The sequence below is a fragment of the Podarcis erhardii genome (genome assembly GCF_964252035.2).
Source record: "Podarcis erhardii genome assembly, chromosome: 7".
NCBI lineage: Eukaryota > Metazoa > Chordata > Lepidosauria > Squamata > Lacertidae > Podarcis > Podarcis erhardii.
Genome location: NC_138511.1, coordinates 85,268,990 through 85,281,173, shown reverse-complemented (window position 1 = coordinate 85,281,173; position 12,184 = coordinate 85,268,990). Strand labels below are relative to the sequence as shown.

The following is a 12,184-nucleotide window of genomic DNA, read 5'->3' as shown; positions in this document are numbered from 1 at the left end:
ACGTTCCCTTCGAATCGTAGAATTTTCGAGTCGGGAAGGCAGACCCCCAAAGGTCATCTAGCCCAACCCGCCACTGCGCGGGACCCGCAGCCAAGCCAGTTCACGATTCCGCTAAGCCAGCTCACCTGAGAGCACCACCTCCACCAGGTCCCCTTCCTGGATGTCGCTGGCGGCCCGGACCAGCTGCAAGATGTTGGCCGAGGACGGGTCGTGCTTGAAGAGCAGAATCTTGTCATAGAGGCAGTAGAATCCGCACTCGGGGAACTGCAAAGGAAGAGACAGAGGTGGATAGGGAGAGCCAGGAAAAACAACATGGGATCAAAGTGGGCATAAGGTTGGCACACAGAAAGTTCCCACTGTGTTGCAGAGGTTGCCATGGCACTCTTTGTTTTTGCTCTAACTATTCACCGTATTTTTCGCTCTATAAGACGCACCAGACCACAAGACGCACCTAGTTTTTGGAGGAGGAAAACATGAAAAAAAATATTCTGAATCTCAGGAGCCAGAACAGCAAGAGGGATCGCTGTGCAGTGAAAGCAGCGATCCCTCTTGCTGTTCTGGCTTCTGGGATAGCTGCGCAGCCTGCATTCGCTCCATAAGACGCGCACACATTTCCCCTTACTTTTTAGGAGGGGAAAAGTGAGTTTTATGGAGCAAAAAATACAGTATTTTGTGTTTTTATCCTCTACAGTGGTACCTGTGGTACGGGATCCGTTCCGGAGCGCTGTTCGCACCCAGAAGCGAACGCAACCCACATTTGCACGAGCGCAGGTCGCAATTCGCCGCTTCCGCACATGCACGTGACGTCATTTTGACCGTCTGCACATGCGCAAGCGGCAAAACCCGGAAGTAACGCGCTCCGTTACTTCCGGGTCACTGCAGCGTGGAACCCGAAAATACTTATCCTGAAGCTACTTCTACCCAAGGTATAACTGTATTTTCATCTTGTGAACTGCCCTAAGGTGTGTGTGTATCAATATACAGTGGTACCTCAGGTTAAGTACTTAATTCGTTCCAGAGGTCCGTTCTTAACCTGAAACTGTTCTTAACCTGAAGCATCACTTTAGCTAATGGGGCCTCCCGCTGCCACACGATTTCTGTTCTCATCCTGAAGCAAAGTTCTTAACCTGAAGCACTATTTCTGGGTTAGCGGAGTCTGTAACCTCAAGCATATTTAACCTGAAGCGTGTGTAACCTGAGGTACCACTGTATATCAAAAGAAGAAGAATTTTCAAAGCACGCTTTGCTGGCCTGGTGCATCTTCCAAATGCTTTGGACTATAACTCCCATCAGCCCGAGCCTGCTGGGAGTTGTAGTCCCAAACATCTGGAGGGCGGCAGGTGAGCAAAAAGGGACTTCGAAGGTTTCAGGGAGGAGGGGTGGGAGCGGTGACAGACCTGCATTTTGGGGTCCCCAAAGCTTGGACTGATTTGGGGTTCCATTTGCAACCGGCATCAAGGTCTGGCCAACCACTGCTACCTTCTCCAATGGGTTTGTTCCAGATCATCACAATTGTGTGTTTTTTAAAAAAAATAAAGCTACTACATCTCAGATTTTGATGAAAATCTCCATACTGGATTATTGCTCCAGTCCTCTGAGAATCTCTGGTCCCACAGGTTTTGAATCCTTCCTGTTAGTTTATCCAATTCTGCATGGTCCATTAATTTCATCTGCCATTCATATTTCGTCGGTAATTCTTCTTGTTTCCATTTCTGTGCCAATAACACTCTTGCTGCCGTTATTGCATATAAAAACAGTTTACTATCCTGTCTGTTAACATCCTCCCCTACAATGCCAAGTAAAAATGCTCCTGGTTTTTTTTTTTAATAAATGTGTATATCAACATCTTTTTCATCTCATTATATATCATTTCCCAAAAGCTTTTCACTTTCTTACATTCCCACCACATGTGATAAAAAGATCCTTCTTTTTCTTTACATTTCCAACATTTATTACTTGATCCTTTTGTTCTTTACATTTCCAACATTTATTTTAGCTAATATCACTGGTGTAATAAGACACCCCTCCCCTTTCTATGCACTTCAATGCACTTGGCCGTTGCTCAGTTAACTCCAGCACAGTCGGAATGCTGTTTGAACAGGGTTGCGGTGAAAGTAGCAGGTTCATCCCTGGGACACCGCAGGGAGACGGAAAGAGAGACAAGTCTCTGCAAGTTGGCGGTGGTTTCAGGTTTGAGTCCTTTGTGTACCCGGAGGTCAATCGCAGCAGCGGCAAACTTTTGAAATCCAAAGCAATACTCTGTGCTGATTCTGGCTACAAACAGGGTTGCTCCCCCGTGAGTAACAATGTGCTCTGGGCAGCCAGGCGGGGAAACTTTCAGAAACCAAAAGACAGATGGTCCTTTCTTTGGGGCGAGTCACTGATGCGTCAGGACTCGAGGCAGGTCTTAAAAATGCGGGCCGACGAGATTTCAGCTACATTAATTGGGCAGTGACTCGGCTGAAGCAATGGGTCGAGAGCATGACAGTTTGGTTAGGTGGAGAAACTTTATTTTGTGCCAGTGGGCCGGAGCCTCATCCGTTCCCGCCCCACAGGCTGGTTTTGACAGGTGAGTGGGGCAACCAGTCACCCAATGTCACCATGAGGCCACGTGATTGATGGGTGGGTCGTTCCGCCCGCAGTGAAAGTCTGCCAGCAGCATGTCCCAAGCACCCAGCAGCCAGCTGGTTTGTCGGGTGCCTGGGAACCGCAGCGCAAGGCGCTGGGCTGCTCCTGTAGCACAAAGCAGTTTCCATGGAAAAACTGTTGCTAAAACAGAGCTTTTCAGCTCATGGAATCATATAGTCGGAAGGGAACTCCATAGGTCAACTAGTCCAACCCCCTGCAAAGCAGGAATCTCAGCTAAAACATCCATGGCAGATACGATACAATAATCTTTATTGTCATTGTCCCATACAGAACAACGAAATTGAAAAAATCTACATGAGACATTCAAAAAAGCAACAAGCCTGCTATCCCAGCCTGGTTGACCCCCTAAAAACTCTGATACCCCATAATTGAATACAATATACTCCCACAGAGACTACCTTACACTGCGTTTAAAACCAAAATCACATTTGGATAGAAACTGTTTCTCAGGCGGCTAGTCCTAGTCTTTATAACCCGGCGCTGTGGGTTAAACCACAGAACCTAGGACTTGCCGATCAGAAGGTTGGCGGTTCGAATCCCCGCCACGGGATGAGCTCCCGTTCCTCTGTCCCCGCTCCTGCCAACCTAGCAGTTTGAAAGCACGTCAAAGTGCAAGTAGATAAGTAGGTACCACTCCGGCGGGAAGGTAAACAGCGTTTCCGTGTGCTGCTCTGGTTCACCAGAAGCGGCTTAGTCATGCCGGCCACATGACCCGGAAGCTGTACACCGGCTCCCTCGGCCAGTAAAGAGAGATGAGCGCCGCAATCCCAGAGTCGGCCACGACTGGACCTAATGGTCAGGGGTCCCTTTACCTTTACCTTTACCTTTAGGAAACATGGAGAAAGAAAATGCCCACCCCCCTAAATTAGCTGGTACACCTCTCCCAGTTCCCTTATATGCGGATAACACAGTTCTAATTTCCTTCTCCTATGCAGGCATAAGAAAACTTCTAAGATCTCTCAATGTTTATTGTACAGTGGTACCTCGGGTTACAGATGCTTCAGGTTACATACACTTCAGATTACTGACTCCGCTAACCCAGAAATAGTCCCTCAGATTAAGAACTTTGCTTCAAGATGAGAACAGAAATTGCGCAGCAGCGGCGCGGTAGCAGCAGCAGGAGGAGGCCCCATTAGCTAAAGTGGTGCTTCAGGTTAAGAACAGACCTCCAGAACGAATTAAGTTCTTAACCCAAGGTGCCAATGTAATGCTGAACAATTAATAATTAAGCCTCTCTCTTTCTGGGGTAGGGGGTGGCGCTCCTCTCACTCGCTTCAAAAATCCAAATATAGCCATATTTCCTAAAAAGATTGCTGCTCTCCTGCAGTAATTCGTTGTCAGAGGCAAGGAATATATACACATGCACGCATGCATATATTCAGGCACCAAGAAAACGTTTCAGGTGTGGCTCATCTCAAAGGCTGTCAGACAGCAGCAGACAAACACCTGTCTTGCAAAGATGGATGGTGTGTGTGTGTGTGTGTGTGTGTTTTTAAGGGAAGGCAGCCGAGGAGAAGAGACGTTTCGCGCAAGCTCAGGGAAGGAGCAACGTTCAGCCTTTCAATCTTTCTGGTTGTAGTGAGACGCTATGCAAATCCCGGCAGTTATTTTTAACTCTCAAAGGTACCCCATCTGAAACGCTTTGTTCGTTTCAGTTGACCTCTGAACTCCTCCTTCCTTCCTCCTTAAAGCGGAGAGATCTTTATGATTTCATCGCAAGCGAGAGGAACTGGCTCCTCTCCATGCTCCCTCCCCCCCCCCAACCATTTTTTTAAAAAAATTCATGTGCATAAGAACGACCCTTATCCTGGGGAGCCTATGGAATTCACTGCCACAAGATTTTCACTTCGGATCCTCTGAAACAGTGCAAGTGAGAGTCAGCATGGTTCAGTGGTTAGAGTGCTCGACGAGGACCTGGGAGACCAGGGTTCAAATCCCCACTTGGCCATGAAGATCGATGGGTGACCAACATCCCTCTCAGGGTCGTTGTGAGGGTTAAATGAGGAGTGGCAGAACCACTTTGAGCTACTTGAAGAAAAGGCAGGCTAGAAATGCAATAAACAAGTAAGCAAACAAGCCATGACTTGTGCCGGGGAAACTGTGGAATCCACTGCTGCAAGCTCTTTACTTTTCAAAAATCCAGTTCCTCTAAAACAGGGAGTCCTTAGAGGCCAGAGCATTTTGGGGAAAGACACAGGGAAATTGCACTGGTATGGCACTCATTAGAGGCGCACCAACAAAAGGGTTAAAAACCCACCACCAGAAATTGCAGTTGTGAATGCAGAAGGAACCACGGGGTCCACTCTCAGTTGTGTGATCTCCGGCTTTTGCCGGTCTGTTGTGAACTACAACTCCCATCACCCACCACAGGCTAAAACTCCCAATTGCGCTGGCTGAGGCTGATGGGGAGTTGTAGTCCAAGGTGCTCCCTTAGACAGACTGACCACAGATTTCAGAACGTCTTGCTTCCACACGAAGCCGGCCCCACCATTAGACAGAGCGAGGCAACTGCCTCAGGTGGCCGCTTTTGGGGAGGGGAGTCATTAAAAGAGCGGCAAATGCTTCTGTTGTTGTTGTTGTTTAGTCATTTAGTTGTGTCTAACTCTTCGTGACCCCATGGACCAGAGCACGCCAGGCACTCCTGTCTTCCACTGCCTCCTGCAGTTTGGTCAGACTCATGTTAGTAGCTTCGAGAACACTGTCCCACCATCTCGTCCTCTGTCGCCCCCTTCTCCTTGTGCCCTCCATCTTTCCCAACATCAGGGTCTTTTCCAGGGAGTCTTCTCTTCTCATGAGGTGGCCAAAGTCTTGGAGCCGCAGCTTCAGGATCTGTCCTTCCAGTGAGCACTCAGGGCTGATTTCCTTCAGAATGGAGAGGTTTGATCTTCTTGCAGTCCATGGGACTCTCAAGAGTCTCCTCCAGCACCAGAATTCAAAAGCATCAATTCTTCAGCAATCAGCCTTCTTTATGGTCCAGCTCTCACTTCCATACATCACTACTGGGAAAAGCATAGCTTTAACTATACGGACCTTTGTTGAGGTAAAGGACCTCTGACAATTAAGTCCAGTCGTGAACGACTCTGGGGTTGCGGCGCTCATCTCGCGTTACAGGCCAAGGGAGCCGGCGTTTGTCCGCAGACAGTTTTTCTGTGTCATGTGGCCAGCGTGACTAAGCCGCTTCTGGCGCAACGGGACACCACGATGGAAGTCAGAGCGCCATTTACCTTCCAGCCGGAGTGGTACCTATTTATCTACTTGCACTGGTATGCTTTCGAACTGCTAGGTTGGCAGGAGCTGGGACCGAGCAACAGGAGCTCACCCCGTCGCGGGGATTCGAACCACCAACCTTCTGATCGGCAAGCCCAAGAGCAGCGCATGGAAACGCCGTTTACCTTCACGCTGGAGCAGTACCTATATATCTACTTGCACTGGGGTGCTTTTGAACTGCTAGGTTGGAAGCTGGGACCGAGCAACGGGAGCTTACCCCGTTGCGGGGATTCGAACCGCCGACCTCTCGACCAGCAAGCCCACGCGGCACGGATAAACACACTTAAAATTGCATGGGGGAAAAGCTCTCCCATAAGTCAGTTTCCAAGCCATAAGCCAAGAGAGGATGTAGAGAGGGGAATGTACGTGCTCCTCAAAGGCTCCCGGTTGGCACACACCCGCCATTATTTGATCTGTTGGAGTGTTGAGCAGCATTGATCCTCCATCCCCAATAATAATAAGAATAAGAATAATCAATGCATATAGGCAGTTGGAGGGTGGAGTAAGGGAACACAATGATCCCCCAGTACAGCTTGCACTGTTTGTTACAGGAAATAGGGGTTGGTGGGGGCATCCCAGAAAAAACACTCTTTGCCCAGAAAGCAAATCCCACCTATCCCTGACAAAGCAGGCACAAGATAATTTAATTTACTAAGAGTATTGTTGGCACAGAAATGGAAACAAGAAGAATTACCGACGAAAGGAGAATGGGAGATGAAATGAATGGACTATGCAGAATTAGGTAAGATGACAGGAAGGATTCGAAACCTGCGGGACCAGAGATTCACAGAAGATTGGGAAAAGTATACAAATTATTTGAAGAGCAACTGTAATCAACAAATTACGCTGGTAGGACTGCAAGAAGTTTTGTAAGGAGGGATATATGAAATATTGTAAGGAAGGCCATGATGAGAGAGTCAATAGATAAGATAATTAAAAGCAATAGTGAGACTAAGAAATGTAACTGAAGTGAAAAAATTGGAAAATTTTCAGGTGTGGTTGATGGAAGTCCAAAAAAAAAAAAAACTGTGTAAGATGTGACCTATGCTGAATGACTGTTGAAAATGATATATTAAAAAATGAATAAAATAATAATAATAATGATAATGATAATTTGATTTACGACTATTACTATTAACATCTTGCCCTTTTCCCAGTCACTCAAGGCGGCTTACGCAAATTAAAACACAGATAAAATGCAAAAAAAGCTAAAAACACATGAAAGATTATAGTTTAAAAATCTAGTTGTATTAAAACATTATTATTATTATTATTATTATTATCATCATCATCATCATCATCATTAACAGCAGTCTGCTGGGATAGCTCAGTTGGTATAGCATGAGACTCTTAATCTCAGGGTCATGGGTCTGAGACCCATATTGGGCAAAAATGTCCCCGCGTTGCAGGGGCTGGACTAGATGACCCCCGTGGTCCCTGACGTCCCGGGCAATTCTACGGTTTATTAAATTTGTACACCAGCCTCATCCAACGATCACAGGGAGGTTCACAACAAAACATAAGAGGATGCGTGAGGCGGCGCCATTATTTCACTGACATGAAGGAAACACTAATATATTCCATTATGCAAATGAATTCAAAGCTGTTCCACAACTGATCAGCTAGAAGGGACATAATGATTTAGAATTCAAATAACTGAGCCTTAGCATCAAATCGAGCTGAAATACTTCTAAATATGCAAGCCTGGAATGATTTCTAAAATAATGCAGAACAAGACAGCAATACAAAACACTTGTTGCCTCTTGTTGCTTAAAATGCCCCCTATATATATATTTTTCTCTCTCTCTTTTGTGTAATCCTTTCTAAAACTGCAATTTAAAAAATAGTTACCGGAAAAAAACCCTTATAAAAGATAAGTTCCAATTTTAAGGAACGTGATTCTGAAAGAAAACTACATGCATATGAATGAATTTAGTGATGAGCAGGCATTTAAATTAAGCTAATTATTTTTAGCCTTTCAAATTAATCACAATTTAATGTGCCCTGGGTGCGGGAAATGGGGCCCCTGGATGCTGTCTCCAAAAAAACACAAGGCTTCCCACAGAGTTATATATATTGAAAATCTAATCCTCAATTTACCACAGCAGCATAATCCTCATCAGACTGAGAAGGGATGAAGCAAAACAAATATGCTAAAATTCAGATACTGGTCTCATTATGCCACCAGGAATGGAAGTTCCAGGTACAGGGGTAGTGTGAGAAACTCAAGATACATAATCTAATCGGCCTATTTCGCAGTCACCACGACAGAGTGTCTAGGGCCAAGCATCCCCAACCTTCGGCCCTCCAGATGTTTTGGCCTACAGCTCCCATGATTCCTAGCTAACAGGACCAGTAGTCAGGAATGATGGGAATTGTAGTCCAAAACATCTGGAGGGCCGAAGGTTGGGGATGCCTGGCCTAGGCGCTGTTGGGTTGTTGCATTTTTGCAATGCAATTTATTATGAATATTTCTACACCGCTGTGTATTTTAAAGAACAATTCTCAAAGCGATTCTCAACACATTCAAACCATCCGGAACAAATCGAATCCAAGCTTCGAGGGAAATATTTCAGATTCTTCTCTAAGTGACACACCTGGCCATGGGTAGGCCATGGGTAGGCAGGATCCGGCCCAATCTCCTTCTAAATCTGACCCATGGACGGTCCAGTAATCAGCGTGTTTTTACATGAGTAGAATGTGTGCTTTTTATTTAAAATGCATCTCTGGGTTTTTTGTGGGGCATAGGAATTCGTTCTTTCCCCCTAAAAAATATAGTCCGCCCCCCCCTCCAAAAGGTCTGAGGGACAGTGGACCGGCCCCCTGCGACGGGGTGAGCTCCCGTTGCACAGTTCCTGCTCCTGCCAACCTAGCAGTTCGAAAGCACGCCAGTCCAAGTAGATAAATAGGTACCACTCCGGCGGGAAGGTAAACGGCGTTTCCGTGCACTGCTCTGGTTCTCCAGAAGCGGCTTAGTCATGCTGGCCACATGACCCGGAAGCTGTACGCCGGCTCCCTCGGCCAGTAAAGCGAGATGAGCGCTGCAACCCCAGAGTTGGCCACAACTGGAGCTAATGGTTGGGGGTCCCTTTACCACCAAACACTGGGCAAGAGGGACAGGCAGGAGGGCGTAGCTGCTGCAAGGAGAGCGCTGAGACGGGCTTTCCCACCCAGCTCTCCAGCTGCGGGTCGGGTGCCCAGGTTGCAGGGCAAAGGATGCCCAGCCGCGAGTTGGGCACAACATCTGTACAAAGCTTTGGGGGGGGGTGTTCTGATTCTGATGAAGGCTGCATCCAGCTTCCAGGAAATGATTGATCGAGGGGGCAGAGCGATTCCCCTATAAACAAAGGTTGCAGAGTTTGGGATTTATTTATTTTTATTTCTCAAAAGGTGTGACAGGAAGATTCAGCGACGGGCAAAAGTGGCATTTAATCATTTCAGTATAGTCTAGTATCAAAATGTTTTTTTGTTTTTAATTTGCAAAAAATGGATCAATATCTTTCCAAAATGAGGGCAAGAACGTCAAGGGATGATACTGCAAGCTCACACGTTGAGTTGTACAGATATTTAAGGTACGTATGTAATAGGCTCACGTATTGTTTTCTTATAAAGCAGTTGTGCTCTAGGTTCAAATCAGGCACAGCTATCGATTGAAAAAAAAGTGTATGTGAAGAAGTGTGCATGCACACGAAAGCTCATACCTAGAACTAACTTAGTTGGTCTCTACGGTGCTACTGGAAGGAATTTTTTTATTGAAAATGGGTGTGGCTAGAATAAAAAAAAACACTGTATTTTCCCATCTATAAGACGCCCCCATGTATAAGAAGTCCCCTACTTTGGGGGACTCTGATTTAAGAAAATGGGGGAAGATGGCCCCCGTGTATAAGACACCCCCAAATTTTGGACATTATTTTTTAAGGGGAAAGCCTAGTCTTATACAGTGGTACCTCGGGTTACATATGCTTCGGGTTACAGACTCCGCTAACCCAGAAATAGTGCTTCAGGTTAAGAACTTTGCTTCAGGATAAGAACAGAAATCGTGCTCCGGCGGCGCGGCAGCAGCAGGAGGCCCCATTAACTAAAGTGGTGCTTCAGGTTAAGAACAGTTTCAGGTTAAGAACTGATCTCCGGAATGAATTTAGTACTTAACCCGAGGTACCACTGTACACGGAAAAATACGGTATTCTGAAAGTGTGGCCCAAAGGTGGGTTGGGGAAGCTGAGAACCAGTGGTTTGGAGAGATGGCGAGGAAAAAGGAACAGGATAGAAGTTTATAAAATTATGCCTGGCATGACGAAACTGGGCAGAGGAGAGTTTTTCCTCCCTCTCTGCTAACGCTAGAAGCTGTGGGCATGCAATGAAACTGAATGCTGGAAGATTCAGGTCAGAAGTCCTTTTTCACAAGGCGCATGGTTAACCTATGGAACTCACTCACACTTGAGGCAGCGATGACCACCAATCTGGGTGGCTTCCCATTACGGGCACCCGGTTGGCCACTGTGAGAACAAGAGACTGGATTGAACCAGCAGCTGGGTCTTCTTATTCTGCGATTCTCTTTCATGGCTGCAAAGGGTTAGACTGGGGGCGGGAGGGTGTGGAGGACTCCCTGGTCCTGAGTGGGGTAACTGTGCCCCTGAAGGACCAGGTGCGTAGCCTGGGAGTCATTTTGGACTCACAGCTGTCCATGGAGGCACAGGTCAATTCTGTGTCCAGGGCGGCTGTCTGCCAACTCCACCTGGTACGCAGGCTGAGACCCTACCTGCCCACAGACTGTCTCGCCAGAGTGGTGCATGCTCTAGTTATCTCCCGCTTAGACTACTGCATTGCACTCTGTGTGGGGCTGCCTTTGAAGGTGACCCGGAAACTACAACTAATCCAGAATGCGGCAGCTAGACTGGTGACTGGGAGTGGCCGCCGGGACCATATAACACCAGTCCTGAGAGATGTGCATTGGCTCCCAGTACATTTCTGAGCACAATTCAAAGTGTTGGTGCTGACCTTTAAAGCCCTATACGGCCTCGGTCCAGTATACCTGAAGGAGCATCTCCACCTCCATCGTTCTACCCGGACACTGAGGTCCAGCTCCGAGGGCCTTCTGGTGGTTCCCTCCCTGCGAGAAGCCAAGTTACAGGGAACCAGGCAGAGAGCCTTCTCGGTGGTGGCGCCCTCCCTGTGGAATGCCCTCCCACCAGATGTCAAAGAGAAGAACAACTACCAGATTTTTAGAAGACATCTGAAGGCAGCCCTGTTTAGGGAAGCTTTTAATGTTTAATAGGTTTTTTTATTTTAATATTCCATTGGAAGCCACCGAGAGTGGCTGAAACCCAGCCAGATGGGCAGGGTATAAATAATAAATTATTATTATATTATTATTATTATTCAGGTCCTGCAAGGGGTCAGATTACATGGCCTTTGGGTACCCCTTCCAGCTCGGCAACTCAAAGATTCTATGCCTTTATGAAACTCTGCATGAGCTCGTCTACCCAGTATGCTCTGGTATAGCAGGGGCAGGGAAACTCCACCCCGGGCTTTCCCAGGTGAGGGGGACGGGCTGGGAGGAAGCGGCTCTCGAATCCGCCACCCTGGGGCACCTGGGCCCAGCGAGGCAGCAGTTAAGGGCCTGAGTCACACACTTCCCTCCTGAACCTCCTCTCCCGGCAGCCCAAAGTGTTCCTGGCGGGCAGGAAACGGCCTCAATAATAGCAGGCAATAAAGGCAGCCAAGCCAGGCCTGGGTGAGCCCAAGAGAAAGAGCTGCCTGTTTGTGAGTCATGAAAGAGGGAACAGCCCTCTATTCAAAGCGAGAGCCAAGATGGAGAAGGACAAGGCGGCCCCAGGTGCGAGGAGGAGGAGGAGGAGGAGGAAAAAAACCCAAGGCCTTCCCTGCATCTAAGCAACAGGTTCCCAGAGCCAGGGGACAATATTATTCCTGCACCGCCCACCCCCAAAATTAAAAATACCCTGCATTATTGTTGACAGAGCAATGCAAAGGAACGGAAACAGAGGGAGAGACAGAGGTAGGTCTCTGCCCCAAGGAGTTCACACGCATTATTATTTCAGCAACTATTTCTCTACAGAAGAAAACACTCTAATAAGTCACTTCTGGTCATTCCCGTCCTCAGTCCAAGCTGAAATTCTAGAAAGATGAGAAACATGAAGAAACAGACTGGCTGGGAAAAACGCATATTATTTCAGCCTTGATGGCAGAAAGTGAGGAGGAATTAAAGAACCTTTTAATGAGGGTGAAAGAGGAGAGCGCAAAATATGGT

General features: G+C 47.3%; 2 protein-coding genes across 2 annotated transcripts in view; both read right to left on the bottom strand.

Annotated features, from left to right (window-relative positions):
* Window positions 1-12,184, bottom strand: part of STRN4 (striatin 4) — a gene marked incomplete at its 5' end in the record, with an annotated part of 127,693 nt that overhangs the window by 50,523 nt on the left and 64,986 nt on the right. The gene's annotated exons all lie outside the window — the stretch shown is intronic.
* The window catches only part of PRKD2 (protein kinase D2), a 57,193-nt gene that overhangs the window by 37,476 nt on the left and 7,533 nt on the right, over window positions 1-12,184 (bottom strand). Inside the window, exon 2 of the mRNA XM_081868817.1 lies at window positions 126-264. Coding sequence (XP_081724943.1) covers window positions 126-264 — 139 coding nt within the window. The remainder of the gene's footprint in view (window positions 1-125; window positions 265-12,184) is intronic.